This window comes from Piliocolobus tephrosceles, chromosome 11 (genome assembly GCF_002776525.5).
Source record: "Piliocolobus tephrosceles isolate RC106 chromosome 11, ASM277652v3, whole genome shotgun sequence".
In the NCBI taxonomy this organism is placed as follows: Eukaryota; Metazoa; Chordata; class Mammalia; order Primates; family Cercopithecidae; genus Piliocolobus; species Piliocolobus tephrosceles.
In genome coordinates this window covers 81,768,338-81,796,056 of record NC_045444.1, presented here as the reverse complement: position 1 = coordinate 81,796,056, position 27,719 = coordinate 81,768,338, and the positions used below count along the sequence as shown (strand labels likewise).

Sequence of the window (27,719 nt, the reverse complement as noted above, 5' to 3'; positions counted from 1 at the left end):
GCACTGTGTCTATAGGAAAAAATTAACATCTTAACAATAGTCTTCTGGTCCCTGAACCTGGTATAGCTCTTCATTGAAGTCTCCTTTGGTTTCTTTTATTGATGATTTGTAGGTCTACACATATTGTTAGAGTTAAGCTAAATATTACATGTTTTTGATGCTATTATAAAATTTTAATTTTCAACCGTTGATTGCTAGTATATAGCAACACAAATGATTTTTGTATAATTATCTTTGTATCAAGTGAATTATTTTATTTTCAAATCTATCTTGGTTGTAGTCTTATCTCAAGTTATAAATTCTCAAAGGTATCAGCATGTTTTTCCCTTTTTCCTCATTTCCCTTCTCAGTAAGAACCTGTATAAACATTTTAAAACTAAGTCAAAGGAATCCTCACAGCAGGGATTTACACTAAACATGCAAATCTATTCATCTTTTGATAAATCAATATTCTTTCCTTCCTGCTGACAAAGGATATCATTAGCACAATGAATGAGGTGTGCCTGCCAAAGCTGTTAAACTAATGAGATCCAATGCTATAGATGTTAACATCTGTTAACATCCACTATTGAGATTTTTACAAACATGTATATATTTTAAGGTTCTTTATTCTTGTCTTAAATAATGGTTGTATACATGTTAAAATTCTACATAAATGTATACAATGAATGTTCAATTTCCCACGGACAATTTAACACATTATGGAAATCTCATTTTAAATTTCTATGTAATCCTTAATTTGAGAGGAAAGGAAAAATGTGCAACACTATAACCTCTCTTAATTGAGTCTTAATAATATGGCTACATATTTTTTCTTTTTCAACTTTTATTTTAGAAGCATGAGGTACATGTACAGGATTATTACAGAGGTATATTATGTGATGCTGAGGTGTGGGGGTATGATTGTATGATCACCCTGGTATACTACACAATAGTACCCAGTACCCAACAGGTAAGTTTTCTAACCCTCGCCCCATGGCTATATTTATTTATCAAAATGTTATTTCCTTGAAGTTGAAACACATTACTCAACATCAAGAAGAATGTTTGGGAAATTGTGATAGACCAAGATGTCAAAATGGAAGGTGACCCACTCATATCCCAACATCCACAAGAATTCTGTATCCATCCACAGTCAAAAGCCTCTCTGTGGAGTCTCAGAATTCAGGCAGGAGTTTGTGAAACCCTCGTGGAGTCCAAGACCCAGGGGCTGTTCTGAGAGGGCAGACGACACCCAAGTGGTTGATCCGTCCTAAGCTCAAACCTGGAAGCGGCTGTCTTCCTCCTGGATGGTCCCCAATATTATATCCCCTATAGATGGCCTCCTCCTACTACAGGCTTTTATGTAAATTATTCTTCAAATGCTTATACAGTTCCTTATTGAAGGAAGGTGGAAAAAAGTGAAGAGATAAGACAAAGTAGTATTGTAACTTAAATTCAGCTACATAAGTTTGGCAAACACAGAAAACAGAGTAATGACTTAATAATTCAGGCAATTTAACCCATTACCACACCAGAGAGCAAACACAAAATGAGATGTGAGTTTGCTATTTCCTCAAATGCTTTCAATTTCTTCATGTCTCTTAGAGTCAAACTCCCTGAACTATATGTTATTCTGTGGTTCTAGGGGTATGTTTTTACATATCACATTTCTAAACACAACTACAAAACACACGTGCAGAAACTGCAGAGAGAAAAAGGGGTAAGTGGTAAGACAGTAACCATCATTAATCTCCAAAACAACTCGTTTTCAATTATGTGTCTCAGTGAATATACCACTGGAGAAACAGCAATCTGCTCAGAAATGGAACACTAGAACTTGGAATTACTGACCAACTGAGGGTCAGTCTCAAGTGTATTGCAATGTAATTTGAAAACATGTTTTTCCTCCAAGGGTCTGAGGTCAGTATGGAAATCTCAGAATCATTTTAAGAATTCATAATAAAAAATGTAACAGGGCAAAACAGGTTTTAGATCAAATAAATTATCCTGAAATGTGACGTACTATACTGCCTTTTCAACATCTTAACCTAGAAAGTGGGGAATGGACTTCTCCCTGGCTCTATCTGCCGTGCTTCTAACTCAACCCACAGAGGAACGACTTTTCCTGTGCTTGGGAGTTCTGAGGAAGAACCTTGTATGCCTTTCTCCACATCTTGTTCCTCTCCAACTAAGAGTAGATGATCTGATCAGAGTAGGAACACTGACCTGGTCCTATTGTACAAAAGTGCCCTTTGCTGTGCCTTAAGGCAAAAACTAGGCTCCACAATCATACTTTTACTTCCTTTATTTATGATCCCTAGACCACTTCTTTTTTTTTTTTTTTCTTTTTTAATTTTTTTTTTTATTATACTTTAAGTTCTAGGGTACATGTGCATAACGTGCAGGTTTGTTACATATGTATACATGTGCCATGTTGGTGTGCTGCACCCGTCAACTCGTCAGCACCCATCAATTCATCATTTATATCAGGTATAACTCCCCAATGCAATCCCTCCCCCCTCCCCCCTCCCCATGATAGGCCCCAGTGTGTGATGTTCCCCTTCCCGAGTCCAAGTGAGCTCATTGTTCAGTTCCCACCTATGAGTGAGAACATGCGGTGTTTGGTTTTCTCTTCTTGTGATAGTTTGCTAAGAATGATGGTTTCCAGCTGCATCCATGTCCCTACAAAGGACGCAAACTCATCCTTTTTTATGGCTGCATAGTATTCCATGGTGTATATGTGCCACATTTTCTTAATCCAGTCTGTCACTGATGGACATTTGGGTTGATTCCAAGTCTTTGCTATTGTGAATAGTGCCACTTCTTAACTTGTCGATAGATACAAGGACCAGAGGCCTTTCTGTCACCTCCACAAGAGGAAGCTGGGTCATTTCTTTACACTGTTTCTTCCCTAGTAGCCTATCCAGCTAGAGTATGGTACAGTTTATGTCAATTTAACATTAGGAAAAATGCACAATTTTCTGAAAGCCTACTCCTTTCCCTCTGGCAAAATTCAGTATACTCTGGCTTGACACTTCCTCTCACAGCAGTAGCAACATCTCAACCTCTGATTTGTGGGATAAAACAGGTAGACATCTGAGGTCTGAATGACTCACTAGGGGGGTCCTGGCCCAAGCAGAGTTCTCTGCTCCAGTTTTTTACCAGAGCTCTGCATTGGGTATCAAGGGCTTACCTAGCCATTAATGTATGTAATGCATTTGTCCTACACGTGGTTATCAGCCCTTGTGTGTCAGTCCTTCAATGAGAAATTGCAGACAGAAAAACAAGTGGTAAGAAGGTCACCATCCTTAATCTCCAACTTGTTTTCAATTCTGTGTCTGAGTGAATACTTGAAGGTTAGGGCAATTCGATAAAACCACATTTAAACTTGAAGTAGCCTGATAGTCCATTCATCGGGTAGTGGGTAGATGAACAGAAAGGAAAGTTAGAGGCTTTTCTAGTACATTATGGAGGTATATGCATGATTATCCAAGTCTATTACTAAAAATAGTTTTGTTTTTAAGTGAAAGATTAAATATGAGGCAACATGTTACTCATATATAAAAACTGATAGCCTTGATTTGTGGAGTTAGACTAAAAGCAGTATGTGATAGTTAAACTAACAGCAGAATGTGATAGAGAAGAGTATAAGACATAGTATCTATGCATTAAAAAACTACCGTTTAAGAAACAGGGCATCTAACAAGAAAATGGGTAAAGGACCCCGAGAAAGTAAACAAAAAAATTTAGAGGAAACAGTAATCCAAGGCATGAGGTAAAAGACAGTAATAAAGTTGAAGGTTCTTAACATGATAAACTAGGAATAGAAGTATTTGGGCCAGCCATGTAGGAGAATGGTATAAACAAAGAAACAGATTCAGGCACCAACACTACATATTTGGTGAATTGTGTTTAGTTGAAATGAAAAACATGTAACAGGATGTACTGCAGGTAACAACAAAAAGGTAGGTAGAGAGAAGTGAAGGTCATTGAAAGTGTGACTCATAGCTGGGCGTGGTGGCTCACACCTGTAATTCCAGCACTTTAGGAGGTTGAGGGAGGTGGATCACTTGAGCCCAGGAGTTCAAGACCAGCTTGGGCAACATGACAACACCCTATCTATCAAAAATACAAAAATTAGCTGGGCATGGTGGTGCTCGCCTGTAGTCCCAACTACTCAGGACACTGAGGTAGGAGGATCATTTGAGCTCAGGAGGTCAAGGCTGCATTGAGCCATGATCACGCCACTGCACTAGAGCCTAGGCAACAGAGGGAGACCCTGTTACAGGAGGAAAAAAAATGTGACTAATAAAGTCCAGCTCTATTTTATATGTCAGGAAAGTTACTGAAAGACTTTAATTATATAAAAACATCACATTTAAAAAGATATATCTGGCAATGATATACTACAACAGAATAAAACCAGAGATATAAAGACTATGGAAACTGTCTAAGCAAAACACCACAAAGGCAGTGATGACTTGGTCTGGATAAAGGATAATGGGCATGAACAAGAGAGAAGATTATGTGTCTGAAGTTGGCAAGGTAAATGAAACCATACAGAATCAAGCCCTAAGGAATTAGCACCAAGTATGCACTAATATATTTTTACTACTTGGTGTAAGAAGTTATTGATTTTTCAAGAAAATCATATGGTAAGTTATATTCAAAATAAGCAAATACTACAAATCAAGACAATTACGCACAAATGACAGACATTTCATAGCCAGGTGAGTTTTCAGAAAAATTAAATTAGAAAACACATGAACAAATCCCTTGCATATTCAAAAGGTGACATTAGTATTTTTTTCTTTCAAATTAATGCCATCTCCATTTCCCTCAGATATTTTGCATGTGAATCAATATTTACATCTTAAGCTACTGTTTTCTAATTTATAAAAGAGGAAAACCCAAAGTACTTTGCATGTGGAGAGAAACTAAATTGGTAAACCAATAAATAGCAACTAAAATAAAAAAGAAATGGTTTACATCCATTACCTTGGTAAAAGAGAGAAAGTTAAGGCCAGGTGCAGTGGCTCACACCTCTAATCTTAGCACTTTGGGAGGCCGAGGCAGGCAGATCACTTGAGGTCAGGAGTTCAAAACCAGCCTGGCCAACATGGTGAAACCCTGTCTCTACTAAAAATACAAAAATTATGGCCAGGCGCAGTGGCTCATGCCTGTAATCCCAGGACTCTGGGAGGCCGAGGCAGGCAGATCACCTGAGATTGAGAGTTCGAGACCAGCCTGACCAACATGGAGAAACCCCGTCTCTACTAAAAATACAAAATTAGCCAGGCATGGTGGCACAAGCCTATAATCCCAGCTACTCGGGAGGCTGAGGCAGGAAAATCGCTTGAACCCGGGAGGCGGAGGTTGGGGTGAGCCGAGATCACACCATTGTACTCCATCCTGGGCAACAAGAGCAAAACTCTGTCTCAAAAAAAAAAGAAATGAGCCAGGCGTGGTGGCGCATGCCTGTAGTCCCAGCTACTTGGGAGGCTGAGGCATGAGAATCGCTCGAACCTGGAGGACAGAGGCTGAAGTGAGTTGAGATCATGCCACTGCACTCCAGCTTCGGCAGCAGAGCAAGATTCTGTCTCAAAGAAAAAAAAAAAGGTGAGTTAATACCAAGTATTGGGAGGGTTGTGGCAACAAGAACTTTCAGGTATCGCTGTTTGGAAATTATACTGCTTTAGCATGCATACCCTAGACCTGTCAATTCTGTTTCTGAGTATATATCTCAGAGGAGTCGACAGGTACCAAGTCTAGAGATGTTCAATGCACTACTATCTGTGACAGGAGGAAATTAAAGGCCATGTGCTATGTCCAATAGTAGGTGCTAAATATGTAAAATGGGGTAAAAGCACATTTCTGAGTATTGGGCAGAAGCAACATATTAAATTAACTCATCGTAATTGGGATGGAGAGTTTTAAAACCTAATAATAAGTAACATAAGGTAAGAAACATAAGGGATGTATCAGGAGAGGGAATCAAAGTGAGTAGAATGTAACCCATTTCTCTTTTAGAAAAAAAAAGTGCAGCTCATTTCTAGCGTTCATTTCTAAGGGCAAATGGGAAATGCATTCGGGAAAAAAAAAAAATCAAGTCCAACATAATATATGTGATTACTATAGTTGAAAGTGTATCGATAAAGAAGAAAACATTTTTTAAAATGAAAAAAGAAAAATACAGGTTTTTAAAGATTATTTTTTGAGTATTCAGTTCCATTCTACCAAAATCACGTAAGAAACACATACTAGATTTTTGGGTATTAAGATTATAATATTAAAATATATGAAATGAAAACAGATATCATCCAGCCTTCTTACTTCATAGATAAAATAAGAGCTTTGGAAATAAATGATTACTCTAAAACCTCAGTGCTGGTTAGTAACAGAGTTAAGAACGCAACCCTATCTTTAATAACCATCCAGGTAACTTTTTTGAACATCAATAATAACTTTCCATTATTTATGAAGAAAGACTGCCTTAGGTACATCTAGGAAAACTTTCAATTATGTAATTGCAAACTTTACCCTGATTCTTTTAAAAATATAGTCTACATGGTATATGAAATAAAAGTAGATTAACAGCAAAATGTGGCATTTAAATTAAGAAATATTTCTTTTTAAAAGTTATACTTAGTGAACAAGTCATAATCTATAATCTTCATTATAACAGCATAACTATGTTATTGAATGCAAAGGAAACCACACAGAAATGAACATTTCATCAATCTTAAGAAGCATTTTTTTCATATTTTAACATCATGAAATATCTTACAATTAGTGACACTATAGTTGCCATCAGCCATTTTTTATGCTTGAACATCTCTGAAATTTGAATGCAATTACAATTAAGGAAGTCTTACATTTGATGAAATCTGGTAAAATTTTTAAGGTTATATTACCTAATTCATGTGGCAGTTCATGACAGAAGACGGCTATAGAAGTACTGATTCCTCCTGTCAATCCAGCACTGAAAGCTGCACCTGAGGAAGATAAGAAAAAAAACAAGTGCGCTTTGCTGATCTTAACTCTTCACATTTTCATTAATGACAGATGCAGTTTCCTTTGCCTATCTAAATTAATTTCTTAATATATGAGTGACTCACTTATCTTACACACTATAGTTTTTCAACATATAGTGGGGTATAATAGGTATGTGACAACTACAGAAATAGCTATTCAATAAAAGCAATATTCCATATTGAATTTAATTTTCTATTTGTGTAGCCTTCCAACTCACTAATATCTCGGGGATAGTAACAATTTTCCGAGCTTCAAAGCAGTAGTTTGATGGTCAACTTTAAGTCTTACAAGTCTAAGATTGTACTTGCTCTCTCACATTGATCTTTATAAGGATTTAAATGGCTAATATCCTTATCAAAACTTTTCTAGACCTAGAAAACAAATGGCACAAAGTATTACTTGTCTGGTAGTGTTGAGGACTGAGGTCAGACGTATACATGCATTTAGGTCTATAAGCAGAATTATTTATTCTTTAGTATTAACAGCTACTATAGGCTGAACATGGTGGCTCATGCCTGTAATCCTAGCACTTTGGGAGGCTGAGGCAGAAGGACTGCTTGAGGTCAGGAGTTCAAGACCGGCCTGGGAAGCATAGCTAGACTCTGTCTCTATTTAAAAAAAAAAAAAAAAAAAACAGTTACTGTAAATTCAAAAACATTGTCTCTGCTCTCTGAAAGAAACCAAAGCCTACTTCTGGGTGCTAACAGAGTCTGGATCTCAAAGAAAATAATGTATTGATCACACTTAATGTTCTCTTTAACTGGTAATATCAGTTTACTTCAGCAAGATACTAATATATTTGAATTTAGTACAATGGATTTTCAATGTTGTAAAAAAATTTTTTTTTTTTTTGCCTTTTCAAAGATATGGAAAATTTATTAAACCTAAGATTGAAATTAAACTGTTCTCTTTCAGGGACATGTAAATGCATTTGAAAATATAATGTCAAGCAGCTTTTTCAATATGGTTAACTGTTCTTTGAGAAATCAAGTTAGTAAAAAAATATACTACAGACATTTGTTTACATGTTCAAAAAAACCCCACTAAATTATACCCTTACACCTCCAAATGTAACAACTGAACACAAAACTGTAGCCTTTGGGAAAATCAACTGACCAGAGTGATACATAACAGTATATTTGTTAAGCTCCAGCCAATTTAATCACACATATTATAATCCATAAGATCAGAACAGACAGTGGTTTCCAGTCCACTTACCAATTGCAAGCCCATCACTGAAGTTGTGGATGCCGTCCCCCATGATCACCATCCAGGCTATATTAGCTATTCCTGTTTCTTTCAGATCGGATCCAGAATGACAGGGACCATGGGAATGATGAGAATGCTTATGGTGCCACTGGTGATTATGCTTCCTCAGTACAGTTTTGTTCTCGCCGTGGTGGTTATGTGCAGCAGCATGGAGATCATGCTCATGAATGGTATGTAATCCATCACTGTGAGAATGGTCTATGATTTTCTCCTCTTCTATACAAAGGTAATTTTTAGGAGGGGATTCTTGTTGGCCTTCTAAATCTGTCAGTTCAGTTTCATTCAGTCGATCTTCAGAAACAACCGAGTCATCAGTTCCTGTATTTACAGCAAAGGATATGCTTTATCAACATTTAAATGCATAGATATTTGCTAATTTAAACCTAGACAAAATAGCAGTGCAATGAACAATGTCTTAAATGAATGTCTTTTAGAATTCTTAAATAAATATATTTCCCTAAAATTATTTAGAAGCCATTCTAATAGAAAAAAAATTTTTTTATTGGACTGGAGTCCAATAAAAAAATTAGCAAAACAAAACAAAACAAACACACACAAAGAAGAAATTGGGTTTGGCGGGAGATTCAAAAGATGCTCCGGATGAGGTCAGTGGGAGGGACTGAAATCAAAAGCAGGCAAAGTGAGGAGAAAAATTGGAAAGCATGAAGATAAAAGTTTGATAAAAGTTCATCTTTGGATAGAAAGCCTCTTTAAAAAAAAAAAAATCACTCTCTCTAGACCCCTCCTCCCTTATTGCAGCAGCCTACTGAGAACTTTATTAACTGTAGCTGGTAAATTAGAAGCTACAATAATGATAAAGAGCAGAATTGTACTTAAAGTGCAGATCCTTGTTCTCTGACAATTTGTGATGTCTGAAAAGCCAGAACCCAAAAAGCTATGCTGGTATGTACAGGCATTCTTTCAGACAGTAAATGGCTTGTGATACTCTGACACTTGTTTTCAAATGTATTTACTAACTGTAGTGTTGACTGCCTGACCAAATTCCAGTGAAATTTACCAAAATATTCCTCCTCAGTCCTATTTATTAGTAACATGCACACTGTGACTGGCTGGTATAACCACTCCAGTTAAACTGTTTTCATAATAAGTACTGCCAGTACTAGTGGCAAACACTGCAACTTTTCTGCATAAAAAGCATTAACTGCATTGCAAGCCTGCCAGCCACACAAATAAATCAATTTTTCTGACTTCCCATTTATTAAGTGAAATTTATTTCCCATGCTGTGGAAAGTTTATTGAAAACTTGTATTTCATAAATGGATATCCCTACTATGACTGTGAAAACATGTCAAGTGTCACATTAGTGTCACAGAAAGCACACACCTATGCAATATTGCTTGTTTATATTTATTTGTAAAAATTCAATCCTAGTTTAAAAGATGATGTCAATATTACTAGTCTTGAGTTTCTTTCTTTTTTTTTTTTTTTGAGACGGAGTCTCACTCTGTCACCCAGGCTGGAGTGCAATGGTGTGATCTTGGCTCACTGCAACCTCCGCCTCCCAGGTTCCAGCGATTCTCCTGCCTCAGCCATCTGAGTAACTGGGACTACAGGTGCATACCACCACACCCAGCTAATTTTTGTATTTTTAGTAGAGACAGGGTTTCACCATATTGGTCAGACTGGTCTTGAACTCCCGACCTTTTCATCCGCCCACCTCGGCCTCCCAAAGTGCTGGGATTACAGGCGTGAGCCACTGCACCCAGCCACTAGTCTTGAGTTTCTAAGAGAGTTCTTTATGATTAAACCAGATAAGTATACGAAAGAGATTAAGTGCTTTTTTCATCACTTGATTATTTTCTTTAAAATCAGTTATTATAGGATACATTTTTATTTTACACGTTTTTTAATTAAAATATAATCACTGAAGTTTACTAATTTGATTATAAAGTTTGTAGCATCACAGAATAACTAAATTGGGATTTATAAACCAGCAGTGATTATTAATGTAAAGTATTAAATACTGAACTTGAAACAGATTTTTAGGAAAATTTTGTTGTTTTTCCCCCTCTCTGGTTTTAACTAATTTGAATCCTTCAAGAGGGATTTTTCCATACTATTTTTTGAGACAGAAGGTAATTTGAGGGGGAGGGGTAGAGAATGCATCTATGATACTCCATAAATTCAACATTCTTTACCACAGGTAATAAATGATTATAAACAAGATGCATCTTAGATAGTATTAATATTCTGAGCCTTGGATCACATATTTAATACAGGACCTATTTTGAATATTTAATCATATGGCTCCTAGCTTACAAGGGCTAGATCTAAGATTTTTCCCATAAGAAATGGTGAATTGATGAAGAACAGATTTTGAGATTTCGAAAATGGTTAATTTCTCAAAAACATCAATGTCCAAACATCTACCTTTTTTCACAGGAGGAGACACTAGCAAGCTAGACAAACTATCATAAAAGTATTTGTTGGCCGGGCGCGGAGCCTCACTCCTGTAATCCCAGCACTCTGGGAGGCCGAGGCGAGTGGATTGCGAGGTCAGGAGATCAAGACCATCTTGGCTAACACAGTGAAACCCCGTTGCTACTAAAACTACAAAAAAAAAAAAAAAAAATAGCCAGGCGTGGTGGTGGGCGTCTGTACTCCCAGTTACTCGGGAGGCTGAGGCAGGGGAATGGGTGAACCTGGGAGGCAGAGCTTGCAGTGAGCCGAGATGGCGCTACTGCACTCCAGCCTGGGTGACAGAGCGAGACTCCATCTCAAAAATCTTTGTTACACATAACCTGTGGTCTGTTGCTGATTAATACAGTACTTTTTCTTGTGTAATTCTTATCATTATAGCACAAGTATTATCTCAGTGGATTATCTAGAATAACATCTGACAGATGGGTTCATCTATGTGTTTGCTCTTAAAACTATTGTTTCTCCTATCCCAAGTTGGCTTTGCATCTATCGGTAAATAAATTATTCATCTGCCTTTTTAGGAGTGCTATAAGGGTAACACCTTTTCTGCTTTTCATCTTGTATTTAGTTTACTGTATTATTTAATTTCAGATTGAATGAATGTAAATAGAAATTAAATGTAAATTTGAATGAAAAAAGAAAAAGAAAAAAGTTTGTCTTGAGTCAGAATTGCTGTCTACCGGCAAGAGGCTTGAGTTGAAGCCAGTCAGAATCTGGTGTATTGTTTAACTTGTGATCTGAAAGCTTTCTTCCAATAGTTGATTCTTCTGTGTTCTGTTTCATAAACCATTTCTGTTTTCCCTAAAAAAAAAAAAGTATCTGATATTAGTATAAAATGCAAGGACACAATTAGCAACAGTATTGACTCATTAACAACTAAAGGTAAAAATGGTCTTAACTTTGTAAGGGGAGTGAAAAAAAATTTTCTGGGAGTAAAGCAATCCACAGATGAAAAATCCAACTAAATTTGTATTTTTTTAAACATTCAACTAAGAGGTTCCATTCATCTCCTTTGAAGTTAAGAAGAGAGCACACACAGTACTGAATTATTAGATGCAACAAATGAAATGTGTATAATATGTGTAAATCTCTCTTATCCAAAAGTGTAAGGTGACAGAAAGTTCCAAAAAATTAAAGCTTATTCATTTGAATTTCGTTCATATTTAATGCAATCTCTATTTCCCTGAATGTGACATAAAGAAGAGAGTCAAATTTGAGTGAGCATCGTTAAGTTTGTAGTTTCCATCTGACACTTGGTCAAGTTTGTTAAATTTACTGAATATAAGAATACTCATCTGTAAAAATAAAAATAACATTCTTATGAGGATTAAATGAGGTGATGTATGAAAGGATCTATCACAGTAAGTGACTCTTAGTAGTCTTACAGTAAAGACAAGCATCCTTTCTTACCACCTTGGAATTAGATGGAGAACATAATTTAATCTGTCCTTAATTAGTTACAAATACTACTTATTGTACTTCATTGTTTAGGTTTAAATTTTTCTTATCGTATGTCTTCACAGTCTGGCTTTTACTGCTTTCTTCGTTTATCAATGTAACTACCACTAACAACTCTTCCAACTTAAATTTCTGCTTCTAATGTATGTTAATTTAAGAAAGCAAATAATTACTCTAGAACAGTGTTGAAATAAAAGTTTTCTCTGGGAGATGCTTATTGACTGGCATGGTATTTTCTTCTTGTTGGTTTTGTTTATAGGCTATTATGTTTCAGATGTTTAAGTCTTCTAACTGCTGCATAAGTAAGCTTGCATGGCTAGTAGAGCATGAGGTAATTTCAAAGATGGCCACTATCAACTTCCTCCCTCCCTGTAGGAGCATTCTGCTCCACCTATGAGGACCTGGAATCTACACCCCACCCCCCCCGCCCTGGAATTCTGGCTAGCCTTTTGACTTGTTTTGATCAATAGAATGCAGGAGAAATGACGCTGTGCCACGTCCAGAGCTAGCTTTATAGAGATCTGGAAGCTTTTGCGTTTGCTCAGGGAAGCCAGCCACTATCCTATGAAGAACACTGGTCTCTCCTAGGAAGAGAAGCCATGTGGAGAAGCACTAAGGTGCAGACAGAGAGTGAAGTATTCTTGGACTTCCCAGCCCTACTCATCCTAATCCAGTGGGCTGCCGAATTTTAATGTAACAGTGTTAATGACTCTAGCAAATGGCAAGTAGAGTGGAACTCCCCATTTGAATCCTGGCACAGAGAATAAGAGAAGTAATGGTTAATGTAAGCCACTAAGCCAATAGAAACTGGGAAAAGTTAAGACATTCACAGGAAAATAATGATATGGACAAGTCCTAAAGAGAAGAAAAAAAATGGCAACCATGAGTTAAGGGAAAAAAAAGGAAGGAGGAGCCAACAATAGTACAAAAATCAATGAGAAGGATATAGAAATTAAAGAAAATGAAAACACCAGCTGAGATTTTGTTTAATTGCTTTGGTTCTGATTGTCCACTTTCTTAGAAGCTTGCAAATCATGACCCTCAAGGTCCCCAACTTGCTGAAACAACTCAACATCTAGTGTATTTTTTAACTTGTGGTTTGAAAGCTGAAACAGTTGATTATTCTGCACAGACTGTCAAATATCTATTCTACTCAAATATCACTAATTCCTTTCTTCAAAAGAATGCCATAACCTTTTCATCTTAGTTTACTTATTGTCCTATGTACCATAAAGCAGATGCCCTGACTTATGGGCCAGATTCTCTTCTCTGATATAGTTGAGAATTCCATACTATTGAATATTTAGAGTACACTCCCTATATCCAAGGTGTTCCTTCCAGTGTTTTACTTCCTACAAATTCAAATTTACAAAAAAGCTGTCATGGTTTGGTGACTTCATTCTTATATCAGTTTTCTTTGCAAAAACAAATATATAAGTACTGGTAACTTTAGGTTCAAAATGAGATTAAAAAGATCAAATTATAAAAAACAAAAAACTTGTTTATCTGAAATCTGAAATGTTCCAAAATCTGAAACTTGAGTACTGACGTGACGGTCAAAGGGAATGCTCACTGGAGCATTTCAGGTCTTAGATTGTCACATTAGAGATGCTCAATTGGCAATTCTAAAACTTCTTTACAAACTTTGCAATATCTAATTTATTGTAGTGATGAACTTTTAAATACTTGTATGTCTTACATCTAATCAACTAGGAAGTCTTCTTGATTCTCTCATCTAAATAATTCCCTTAATCATCTTTTCCACCCCCCTTCCATTTCTTCTGCCATGACCCTCGTTCAAGCCCCACTACCTCTTTCAAATTATTCTGCAGTTATCTACTTAGCCAACTCTTCTTTCCCTCCAGCCCCTTCAGTGTTGGCATCCCTCCCACCACATTTTATTCTCTACTTGTCCATCAGAATTAATTACTTCACCTTCCACAAGCCCCTTCAAATCTAAATACTGTTAGCTCTCTTTTACTTTTCTCTAAGTTGAACTTTCCCAGTTCCTTTTATCATTCTTCTTTTCTAGGCTCACTATCTTAATCACCTCTCCTTTGGAGGCAAACAAATGTGATGATGTCCTGACTAAATATAACTAAAATATACAATTTGAAATAAGATATGAAAATACAGATGAGAAGTAAGATTTCTTTCTCATGATTTAGATAACTACTGGAAATCATGAGGAATGAGTCACAGTCACACAAATAAGTTTTATGTAAACCAGAATCACTCCCATGAATCACAGTTCAGAGATCTGGTCCAAATCATGAAAGGAATATATACAAAACACATACATATGCAAACAAAACAGAAACAAAAATAGCATAAAATTGTATCTTAAGAGTAGACTACACATCTTTAAGATCTTGACCATCCCAAAAAAGATACCTGGAATTAACTAACAAAATGAATTTTCCAATTCTTTTTTTTGTGGAAAGCTTTACTTAAACAGAATACACTGAAGATAATCAGTGTTAGTATCACAAACATGTTAGTGAGATGTATTCAGGACACAGCTTTAAAAGCAGATGTAAACTGAAGAGAAGAGGGAGGATTATAAATCATAGTGAATGGCAGCAGCCCTGAATTTACTTTCTTGGAGGATAATTCTTCTTAGATATTTGTCTTATTCTCATAAATGTGAGGTGAAACAGACAGCTGCATCACAATCAAGAGTATTTAAGCAACAGTTCAACCAAGCATCAAGCATCATCTCCAAAGCGGTGCATCATTCTTGAAAAGAGTCACCATTCCCATCATTTCATTTTATTTTCGTCCTACAAAGCCCCTTTAATCTGACCTCTTACCTCCAGTACCATCATTGGTGAGGCACTTCTGATAAAGAAATGTATTGTGTGAAAACATTTTCATTAAAAAATACTACAATAAAAGTCACTTTTGATTAAAAATATTACCTAAGAAGACTGATGAAACTTGCTTCTCTTTACATAATTTTGCATTTTTATAATAAACATAATTGGAAAATATCTTTTTCCATCCTATTTAAGTCAATTAGGTATGATGTAACACAAAATAACTGAAACTGAGACTGCTGTATCTTGATTATAAGTGCCAAAATAAATGTATAATAACAAAAAAATGGCAAAGATCAAAGTCATGTCAGGTGTGGTGCCTCATGCCTGTAATCCCAACTCTTTGAACTGAACCCAGGAGTTCAAGACCAGCCTGGCAACTTACTGAGAACTCTGTCTCTATAAATAATTTTTAATAGAGGGCACCAGGTGTGGTGGCTCATATCTGTAATCCCAGCAGTTTGGTAGGCTAAGGCAGGTGGATCACTTGAAGCCAGGAATTTGACACCACCCTGGCCAACATGGCAAAACCCCGTCTCCACCAAAAACACAAAAACTTGCCAGGCATGGTGGTGTGCAGCTGTGGTCCTACCCACTCAGGAGGTCAAGGCACAAGAATTGCTTGAACCTAAGAGGTGGAGGTTGCTGTGAGTGGAGATCACGTCACTGCATTCTAGCCTAGGCAACAGCGTGAGAATCTGTCTCAAAATAAATAAATACACACATACATACATACACACATAAAAGTTAGCTGGGCATGATGGCACGTGCCTATGGTCCCAGCTACTCGGGAGGCTGGGGCAAAAGGATCACCTGAGCCCAGGAGGTCTAGGTTACAGTAAGCCATGATCATAACACTGCATTGCAGCCTGGATGACAGAGGGAGACTCTGTCTCAAAAAAAAAACAAATAACAACCACCATATGTTTAATTTTAAAAAATCAAAGTCAGCTTTTTACTCTAAAGATTAGCTATTACAAAACTGACACCAACATCATAATTAAGGAAAGCATATGCCCAGAAAAGGATAATTTTTGTTTTGAGTTTTATGGTATAAAATGAAATAAATAAAAAATACTTACTCTTTGTTGTTTGTAGTGCTTAAACATTCTAATGCAGTGTTCAATGATAAATAGCAAGTAAATGCCTCCTAGAGCAACAAGTCCTTTCAATACAGCATCATATTCTTCCAAAAACTTCTTCGATTCATGTCCATGAGAATGTCCATGCCCATGTGCGTGTTGGTGACTGTGATCGTGTCCACCCTGAGACTATTAATAAAAACAAAGAAAACTTCTAAACAGGTAATTGAAATGCTATTTAAAATTTTGAAATTATAATCTCCTAAACAACACAGAAAAAATACCTCTCAAGTTTTAAAGTGCTCCCCTAGGTATTATCTCACTTAGTCTTCCATTTAATTTGCTCTTCTCAGTTGTCCAGAATACTACTACATTCTATAGTAACTCAAAGACCACCAACTCAAATGAATATAATAATAAGATACATACTATAGTTAGAGAATCAAGCTAGAAGTAATAATAGGGAGTGACGGGTTCTTTGTAAATTGAAGTGAACACGATTTACTTACATGCCAAATATTTAGTAAAAATGAAACAAAACATACAAACTAATTCACCAGCAGTCACTTGTGAGTCCGTGTAATCTAATTCTGTCTTAAACTGATTGTTACATATTTTTTTCTTTTAACTTTTATTTTAAGTTCAGGGGTACAAGTACAGGTTTGTTATATAGGTCAACTTATGTCAGGGGGAGTTGTACAGATTATTTCATAAATTTCTTCTCATACATTATTTCAGAGGTAATAAGGTCACTATCTCTGCATATACTGTGGAAAGTCAGCAAGAGGGTATCCTTAAATACGCAATTTTCTATATTTTAAAGCTTTAGCAATCATAAAAGTATGTGTAGAAAAAGTTACGTTTCAACATTATGAAATGTACAAGTATCACAATAGTAATCTTATAGAACATAAGTTAGATAACTGCACTTAAGTATCTTTCTTCATTCTAAAATTTATTTGTATTCTTTTCCTGTTAACTAGTGGTCAACCAAAGAGATACCTAAACCTCTCAGAGGATATCAGACTACTCAAAAAGGTAACAGCTAGGTTTAGTTAACCCTTTTTTAACACAAAAACAAGTTAAATAGCACTTAAATACTGTTCTCACTTCAGTAACTCTTACTAGGCCCAGTTCTAAAGGAAACTATTGTTATTCTTGATGGCTAGTAGAAATGGTGAAACAAGAAAATTCATATTTGCAGGCTTAAGATTCATTAACCCATTTATTAATTAAAAAAAAAAAAGCAATGCCACACATTGCTGCAGATAGTAAATCTGGAATTCTCAACCAAGAGTGCACAAAAGAGGCGATATACACAACAACACAAATACAATCCTGTCTCCCAAATTCTCTAGAAGGAAAATCCTCAATACTTCAATTTTATATTTAAGTAAAAATAGTAAGAGTGAATTAAATACTCTTAGCTGGTGGTAGACCGTTATCTACCTAACTATTGATAGGTTATAGAGAGCAACTTGTAAAAAGGTTGATAAGTATGGTACTAGGAATATGGGTTTGTGATCATGTAATTAATCAGAAGTGTCCCCAAAGAGAAGAAAAGGAGTGGTATGCCAGGTGAAAAGATAAATGCCCCCACGTGTAAAGAGCTAACTGTAAAATAGCACACTGAGTGTATCTGCCTACTCCTGCTCAAAGATGCTGATGGCATACCAGCTATAGACATAATCATTACAACATCTTTTGTATTTCTCTTAAACGCTTACCTGATATGCTACACAGATTTAAAAAGACCACTCACTGCTACTGATATCGCAAACTGTAATTCAAAGAGATTTTTATAAAGAAATCTGAAAGCAAAGTTGACCTAATCATTCAATTTATTTAAAAAATATTGCTATTAAAACTCTGAAAACAGAGAAAAAATACTTCATCCTATAATCAAATGAAACAATACAAATACCAGATTACTGTGCTATAGCTTGCTAATGAAGGACCTTTCAGTTTAAATATTTTTATTTTAAATTTTTAAAAAGATTAAAAACATTTCTTACATGGGGCAGTAGATGAAGAAGGGCGTCTCCACTCATTGTTCCTACAGCTAACGCAACAAGGAATGTAAGAAGAAATTTGAAGCATCCTTGGTTAATGATAGGAACCAAGATCACGCCTAGCAAGGAAAGCAGGCTAATGACAGTGATAGAAATGATACCACAAATCCAGGCTGTAGAAAAGAAATTAAGAGTCAACGTTAGTATAACAATTTAAAACAACAGACTACCAAAAAGAATAAAGACATAAGATATATGAATCATAGAAGGTAGACTATTTTACCCAGACTATGAAAGCTTTATGGCACTTTTAAAAACAAAACAAAAATATGACACATAACTAACTTAAACATTTTTAAAAAGAATTAAGAAACTCAGATCAAATTATACATAGTACCTTCAACGGCCCACGAGATTAGAACCAGTGACTTAAAATGACTGAAGGCTGTGATTCACTTAATAGCTAAAGTATAAATAAAAATTTCTAAATAAAATTTATAAATAAAAATAAAAATTTAAAATAATAAATAAAAATAAAAATAAAAAATTTATAAATAAAAATAAAATTAAAAAAGTCTAAAGGCAGAGCCACAATAATAAAGCTGTTTATTTAAAGAATATAATTATAAAACTCACCTGTTAAAAAAGCCAAGTATCTATTTAATGTGTTATAATCTTTGTAAATCTTTCTAATACAGAGTTTAAGAAATGTAACATAGCCCCAGATGGAAACATGTTCATATGATAACAAAAAAGTCTCATTACTGGTAACTTTATTGTTACAAAGGTAAATTCAGTCCTATTTTTCTTGATATTTTTTTCTCTACACCTGGTTCCAAACTCCCATTCCTCCAATTTGGGTTTCTGTAACAATTTACCACTTAAAAAAAAGTCACTATATAATTTTAACTGGCTCAGAACACAAGAGAAATGTTTTCACAATATGACTTAAAGAAAAATAGGTATGGTGGTGAAGGGGAATTCCGTATACGTGTCTTTAGGTCATTCACAAACAGGTAAGACATCAGAAATATATGCCAGTGGTTTGGGGGCTGGACATTTTCATTACAATTTCTATTACTGGCCTAAAATGAAATAGAAATGTTATTAGTTTTTAAAATTCTGCTTATTTTAAGATCTATCTACAGAAAATCTCACTGAAGAGCAATACTTTTATAAAGATTTTAATCTAAAATACTATTTTTCAAATCAAATCTAAGAGGACTATAAATCTGCAGAAAGACTTTATATTAAGTCTGTGATATAACATTGAAAAAACGCATCTCTTCATCAAAATAACTCAAAATTTTCAACAACGAGGAAAAGACAGGGAGATGATACTAACTGTCCCACTAAATGCTGAACTTTATCAATAAAACTTTTATCCAATGGGCATTGTATTTACAATATCCAATAACGTTAACACTATAGTCAATACTCATTAGCTCAATTATCTCACTGAATTAAAACAATAGATCATCTATCACTAATGGAAGCTCTGTGGCTTACCCTGTATCTTAAACGATAATTACTATCACGTAAATATAGGTAACCTCAGAGGCAAAATAAGATTCAAAACAACCAGTATTAGAGGGCTGAAGATCTACCCACTAGACTTGGATTCAATGGCTTCAATCCTTGCAAGGATGTTGGATTAAGGAAGGAGCAGGAACTCAATTCTTGAGGAACCAGGATCACATATTTGCTACAAAAATAATATATCCTGATTAGTGGAAAGAAAGGATGAGGAGGATTGCGGCCCGGCGTGGTGGCTCATGCTTGTAAACAGCACTTTGGGAGGCCAAGGCAGGCGGATAGCTTGAGTCCAGGAGTTTGAGCCAGCCTGAGCAACACGGTGAAACCCCGTATCGACTAAAAATACAAAAATTAACCAAGCGAGGTGGCACACGCCTGTAGCCCCAGCTACTTGGGAGGCTGAAGCGGAAGGATCACTTGAGCTTGGGCAGCGGAGGTTGCAGTGAGCTGAGACTGCGCCACTGCATTCCAGCATGGGTGACAATGTAAGACCCTATCTCAAAAACAAAAACAAAAAACACAGGGACAGGGGTGCGGCAGTGATTGCTCTAACTGTTGTGATGACAAACCACGGGGAACTGAAGTCAAAAACCTTATTCTAGAAAGAAAAAATATATGCTCGAATAAGGTTTACAGACTAACTTAATGATGATCACCAGGCTAGTTTGTTAGTCCCCTGTTTATAGACAGGAAAAATAAAACCAGTGGAAGAACTTAATGAAATAAGTCAGAGAAGTGGTCATAGGTATAAATTTTAGACACAAGGTCTTACAGGCAATAAAGTTATTGGCCAGCTAAATCAAAAATGGTTTGTCAAAACTACTGCAGCTCTCTAGATCCAATCATATTGGAGAAAAAAAGTAAAGACAAAAAGGACAGGGAACTTACAGTAACCACATGGGACAAAGTGAGTTGGCAACAAAAGCACTAACCTGAAGATAAACTGTATCTTACACAGTAATATATAACTTTCCCTTTACAAATATATTTTTCCTTATTAGTTTGGCAATAATCTAATATAGAAGCAACTTTTCTAAAAGCAACAGCCTAAAAGCAACTTCAATTAATAACTTGAAAATGTGCACTAAACTACTTGGAAAAGCTAGTAATTCATACTCTAAGATACCCTAGGAGAAAAAAATAAAATGTATTTACTTACTAATGTAAATATATGTGAATGGGGACTGCCAAAACTACAGACAAGACCCCAAATACACAAAATATACAGAATAAACACAACTGATAACCCTTCATAGTTACTCGAAATTTTTATTAATAAGAATAATTTTAGCCAAGAATGCACTAGAATTAGTCACCAAAATTACCCAATAAAAATGTTTATTTTAATGGCTCAGGGTCCTGGTTTATGCCTATAATCCAAGCACTTTGGGAAGTCAAGGTGGACAGGCTGATTACGGTCAGGAGTTTGAGACCAGCCTGGGCAACATGGCAAAACACCATCTCTGCAAAAAATATAAAAATTAGTCGGGCATGGTAGCATGTGCCTGTAGTGCAAGCTCCTTGAGAAGCTGAGGTGAGATGGTTTGAGCCTGGGAGGCTGAGACTGCAGTGAGCCAAGATCATGCCACCGCACTCCAGCCTGGGCGACAGAGTCAGACCCTGTCTCACAAAAAGAGTTCTTTTGTGGAATAGTGTTTTGATGAAAAGAAAACTTAAAATAAATCAATAAATAGTCTCTGTACTACTCTGAACATTTTAACTCTTTAAAAATATTTTTCTATTTCTTTTAGAGGAAATATGTATAGCATGCTTGCTATATAAAATATTTTGCTGGGCGCGGTGGCTCAAGCCTGCAATCCCAGCACTTTGGGAGGCCAAAACAGGTGGATCACGAGGTCAGGATATCGAGACCATCCTGTCTAACACGGTGAAACCCCGTCTCTACTAAAAAATACAAAAAACTAGCCAGGCAAGGTGGCGGGCGCCTGTAGTCCCAGCTACTCGGGAGGCTGAGTCAGGAGAATGGTGTGAACCCGGGAGGCGGAGCTTGCAGTGAGCTGAGATCCAGCCACTGCACTCCAGCCTGGGCCACAGAGTGAGACTCTGTCTCAAAAAAAAAAAAAATTTTTAAAGACTACCTTCAAAAGATTTTTAACTGACTAAAAAAAACCCTAAATTCTAGGACTAAAATTGATCCTATATCTTTTGATAACTTTGCTTTTGCATATAAAACATAGAGGGCACAACTGGAAATATAACATAGTTAATTACTCCTTTGTATATACATTGCCTTGAATGACAGAGTTGAAAATTATAAAAATATTTTCAAAGATGCCAATTATTCTGCCCCTTTAAAAAGAAAATCGTTCTAAATTATTTTCTTATGAGTAGCTATTTGAACTGGCCAGATACTAGCTATTGTCATATTATACTGCTAAAAAAAAAACTATCATAATCTAGCATTTCTCAAACTGAGCTCATTAGTTCTATGAGATGGGGGTATTTCAAAGGGGAGGGAGGAGAAATTTAATAATCAAGTAAGTTGTGGTAATGCTGAATAACACAGGTTCCCTCAGAGCCTCTAACCGTTTAATAAGAAATATGAATCTCTAAAAGAAGAATACAATATGCAGCATTTTCCCAACTTATCTCATCATGGAATTTATTAGTATAGGAGAGGGTCTTCAAAAAGTTCATGGAAAATGCATATTATGAAAAAAATCAATTTACTTGTGCCCTAATTGAAAAGGACCAACAATTAACAGCACAAACAATACTCAACTCCACAGACATCTCAGCTGGTTGAGCTAATACAATTCTGACAGAAAAATTAAAGCTGAACAAACTTTCCACTCCACTGGTGCCAAAACTCCTGTGCCCAGATCAGCTTCAGACAAGAGAAGAACTTTCCACGGAAATTTTAAACAAGTGGGTACAGGATCCCGAAGTATTTCTTTGAAGAATTAAAGAAGGAAATGGAACATGGCCTTAATAGTAAGATCCTGTAATTAATGCTAATGAACTGTATACTTAAAAATGGTTAAAGGAGGAGGATTCTGGAAAGACTGTGGAGTAGGAAGCACTAGAAATCTGTATGCCCCTAAACTGTGAACGAACTGACAAAATCTGTCTGATGTTAACTACTTCAGAACTCTGTAGTCTACTGAAAGCATGCAACTTCTAGGGGAAAGCTCCATGGTAAAATGTGGTTAATTTTGATCAATTTCAGCTCTTAGTTTACTGGCGGCTACCCATCTGCCATCCTTAGTCCTTTGAAAGGAAGCTGTGCCTGGTGTCCTGAATCAATCTACAGGACCCTACAATTATAGGAGCTAGAGTAGACAAAATGGATTTTGATCCCCAAATGTTGAGGATCTGTACTCTGATCACTGATTCTGATCACAGAAGTACAGGCAAAGAGACAGGTGGCCATGTTGCTGTACCTCTCCTCATTTTTGCAAATCTCCTGGCTAAAGTGTCTTCCAGGTGTTTTAAAAGGCCAGCACTTCTTTTTCCTCCCTTCTTTTTTTCTCCTTTTTCCCTTTTGGGAGTCAGACAATAAATACTGGAAAATTAAAAAATAACTGCATATTTGGAGAAAATCAGAAAGTAATCATGCATGCCTAGGGAAGGGCACAGGCTCAGAAAGGACCTGTGAAGATAAACTAGGTGCAGTGTCTCATGCCCATAATCCTGGTACTCTAGGAGGCTGTGATGGGAGATCACTTGAGCCCAAGAGTTTAAGACTAGCCTGGGCAACACGACAAAAACCCATCTCCACTAAAAATACAAAAACTAGCTAGGCATGGTGGCACATGCCTGTAGCTCCAGCTACTCTGGAGGTTGAGGTGGAAGGATCACCTGAGCCCAGAAGGTTGAGGCTGCAGTGAGCCATGATCATGCCACTGCACTCCAGCCTGGTTGACAAAGTGAGATCCTGTCTCAAAAAAACAAACAAACAAAAACACCTGTGAAAATCTTATGTTTATACCACAGGGATAGCATAAAACAATAACCCTCCCCAACTCAAATTAATAACAAACAAACACAATTTAACAAGAAAATAGCAAACCCTGGGGAAGGGGAAGAATCTGACTTCCAGAGTTAGCATATTATTAGAATCAAATGTCCAGTTTCAAATAACCAGAAGGCATACAAAGAAACAAAAAAGCAAGGCACATTAAAAAAAAAAAAAAAAAAAAATGAATCACAGAGACTGTCCCTGAAAAAGACCTAATGGCAGATCTACTAGACAATGACTTTAAAACAACTGTCTTAAGGATGCTAAAAAAAAAAAAAAAAAAAAAAGTCAAGAAGATAATGTATAAACAAAATGGATATATCAATAAAGGGGTAGAAAAACTAAAGATAAATCAAAAAGAAACTCTGGAACTGCAAAGTGCAATAACTGAAATGAAAAATTCACTAGACAGATTCAAAGGCAGATTTGAGCAGGCTGAAGTCTCAGTAGACTTGAAAACAGGACAATGGATATTACTGATGCTGAAGAACAGAAAGAAAAAATATTGACTAAAAATGAACAGAGCCTATGGAACCTGGAGGGTACCACTAAGCAGACCAACATCCATATACACTGTAGAAGTCAAGTAAGATGAAGAAGAGTGGTGGGGTGGTGGGGAGGGGCAGCAAGAATATTTTAAGAAATAATGGCTAAAAACTTCCCAAATTTGATGAAGAACATGAATATAAACATCCAAGAAGCTAAATGAACTCCAATAAGAGGAACTCAAGAGACCCACACCAAGACACATTATAATCAAACTCTTGAAAGACAAAGAGAGACTCTTGAAAGCTGCAAGAAAAGCAACTCATCACATATAAGAAGCTCTCAATAAGATTACAAGCAGATTTCTCAACAGAAACTTTGTGGGTCAGAAGGCAATAGGCTGATATATTCAAAGTCCTAAACGAAAAAGCAAAATTGTCAACCAAGAATCCTATATACTGCAAAACTGACATTCAAAAGTGAGGGAGAAACTAAGACATTCCCAAGTAAACAAAAGCTGAGGGAGTTTGTTACCACTAGACTTGCCCTGTAAGAAATAAGACAGTACTTCAAGGGGAAAGGACACTAAACAGTAACCTGGAAAGTGTGGAGACGAAGTTGTAAAGGAGCAGAATTTTTGTATGCTACTGAAGTTAAAATGATATAAATTGCTAAACTGCTAAATGTAATCTCCATAATAACCGTAAGAAAACAGCTATAGAATATACACAAAAGGAAATGAAAAAGGAATTTAACCTTTTCACTACCAAAAAAAGTCAACTAAACAAAATAGAAGACATTAGCAGCAGGAATAAAGGACAAAAAAAGCGTTACGGCATATAGAAAAACAAATAGCAAAATGAAGAAGTCCTTCCTTTTCAGTAATTACTTTAAATGTAAATGGATTAAACTCTCCAATGAACTGACAGAAACTGGCAGAATGAATAAAAACACATGAGTCAACTATATGTTATATGCAAGAGACTCACTTTACATCAAAGACACAAACAGGCTGAAAGTGAAAAGATGGAAAATGATATTCTATGAAAATAGTAACCAAAAGAGAGCAGGGGTGGTTATACTAATATCAAAGTAGACTTTTAAATCAAAAAAGGTTACAAGAAACAATAAAGACGGTGATAAAACAATTATAAACATTTACGTAACTAAAAATAGAATATCAAAATATACAAAACAAAAACTGTCACAATTGAAGGGAGAAATAAACAGTTCTACAATAACAGTTGGAGATCTCAGTACTCTACTTTCAATAATGAATAAAACAGCTATCCAGCAGATAGGCAAGGAAATAGAGGACTTAACACAATAAACCAACTAGATCTAATATACATATAAGGAACACTACTCAAAACAGCACCAGAAACATTCGTCAGTGCACATGGAACATTTTCCAGGATAGACCATGTATTAGGTCACAAATTAAGTCTCAACAGATTTAAAAATATAAATATAATACAAAGTGTCTTCTCCTACCATAATGGAATAGTTAGAAATCAACTATTGAGGTAAAACGGGAAAATTTACAAATTTATAGAACTTAAACAACATATTCTTAACAACTGGATCAAGGAAGCAATTACAAGGGACATTAGAAAATACTTAAGAGACAAACGAAAACAAAACTGCAACCAAAACTTATGGGATACATCTAAACTAGTGCTAAGGGAAAAACAGGTAATTATTAAAACTCACATAAAAAAACAAGATCTCAAACCAAAAACTTAACATTATACTTAAGGGACTAGAAAAAGAAGAACAAAATAAGCCAAGACTAGCAGAAGGAAGAATATAATAAAAATTAGAGCAGACGTAAATGAACAGAGAGCAGAAAAACAAAATCAATGAAACCTATAGTTGATTCTTGGAAAAGATCACAAAACTGACAAACCTTAAGCTAGATTGACTAAGAAAAAGAGAGAAGATACAATTACCAAATTCAGAAATTAAAGCCGGGATGTTACTACTGATTACAAGGAAATAAAAAGGATTCTAATAGAATAGACCTGATAAATTCTACCTAACATTTAAAGAAGAACTAATACCAAACCTTCTCAAACTTTTCCCAAAAAAATCAAAGAGGAGGTAACACTTTCTAACTCATTCTATGAGGCCAGCATTACCCTGATACTAAAGGTATCAGACAAAGACACTACAGGAAATGACAACTACAGACCAATATCCCTTATGAACACAGATGTAAAAATTCTCAAAGAAAAAAAAACTAGCAAACAAAATCCAGCAACAAATTAAAAGGATTATACAACATGACTAAGTGGGATTTATTGCTGGAATGCAATAAAAGTTCTATATATAAAAATCAACATATATTAACAGAATAAAGAAAAAACCACCCACATGATCATCTCAATGAGCAGAAAAAGCACATGACAAAATTCAGTATCTTCTCATGATCAAGACTCAACAAACTAGGAACAGACAGCAACAAACCTTACATAATAAAGCTATATATGAAAAACTCACAGCAAACATCATACTCAATGGTGAAAGACAAAGCCTTTTTCTCTAAGATGAAGAATGAAGCAAGGATGCTTGCTTTCATCACTTCTATTCAACATAGTACTGGAAGTTCTAGCCAATTAGGCAAGAAAAAAATTAAAAACATCCAATTTGGAAAGGAGTAAGTAAAATTAACATCTGTTTGCACTTAATTTGATCTTACATGTAGGAAATCGTAAAGGCTCCACAGAAGCACTTGATTTTTAAAGTTGCCTGCTTGGCCCTCTTCCAAGTACTCTACTCTAATAAACTCTCACTTTTCTTAAAATAAATTCTCTGCTGTTTAAAAAAAAAAGATTTCACACAAAAAAAGCATTAGAATGAATTCAGCAAAATAGCGAGATACAAAGTTAACACAAAAATCAGTTGCATTTTTATATATACCAACAATGAACAATCTGAAAAGGAAATTATGAAAACAATTCCACTTACAATAGCATCAAAAAGAGTAAGATACTTAGCAATTAACTTAACCAAGGAGGTAGAAGACTTGTACAATGAAAACTACAAAACATTCTGACTGGTGTGAGATGGTATCTCATTGTGGTTTTGATTTGCATTTCTCTAATAATCAGTGATATGGAGCTTTTCTTCATATGCTTGTTGGCTGCACGTATGTCTTCTATTGAAAAGTGTTTATTCATGTCCTTTGCCCACTTTTTAATGGGGTCATTTTTCCTTGTAAATTTGTTTAAATTCCTTATATATGCTGGCTATTAGATCTTTGTCAGATGCATAAGTTTGCAAAAATTTTCTCCCATTCTGTAGGTTGTCTGTGTACTCATGGACACATAGAGGGGAACAACAGACACTGGGGCCTATTCCGTGGTGAACGTGGGGAGGGACAGCATCAGGAAAAATAACTAATGGGCACTAGGCTTAATACCTGGGTGACTAATCTGTACAACAAAATCCTATGACATAAGTTTACCTATATAACAAACCTGCATGTGTAACCTGAACTTAAAAGTTAAATTTAAAAAAAGAGTAAAAAAGAAAACTACAAAATATTGCGGAAAGAAATTAAAGAAGACAAATAATAAAAACATACCCCATGTTCACAGATTGGAAGACTTAA

At 35.7% G+C, this 27,719-nt stretch overlaps 1 protein-coding gene across 5 annotated transcripts in view; it reads right to left on the bottom strand.

Annotated features, from left to right (window-relative positions):
• SLC39A10 (solute carrier family 39 member 10) overlaps nucleotides 1-27,719 on the bottom strand; it is an 82,168-nt gene that overhangs the window by 12,977 nt on the left and 41,472 nt on the right. For all 5 annotated transcript variants that reach the window (XM_023217937.3, XM_023217929.3, XM_023217919.2 and 2 more), the window contains exons 4-8: nucleotides 18,103-18,272; nucleotides 16,088-16,276; nucleotides 11,409-11,529; nucleotides 8,236-8,604; nucleotides 6,897-6,977 (exon numbers count right to left, since the gene is read on the bottom strand). In XM_023217937.3, coding sequence (XP_023073705.1) covers nucleotides 6,897-6,977; nucleotides 8,236-8,604; nucleotides 11,409-11,529; nucleotides 16,088-16,276; nucleotides 18,103-18,272 — 930 coding nt within the window. The remainder of the gene's footprint in view (nucleotides 1-6,896; nucleotides 6,978-8,235; nucleotides 8,605-11,408; nucleotides 11,530-16,087; nucleotides 16,277-18,102; nucleotides 18,273-27,719) is intronic.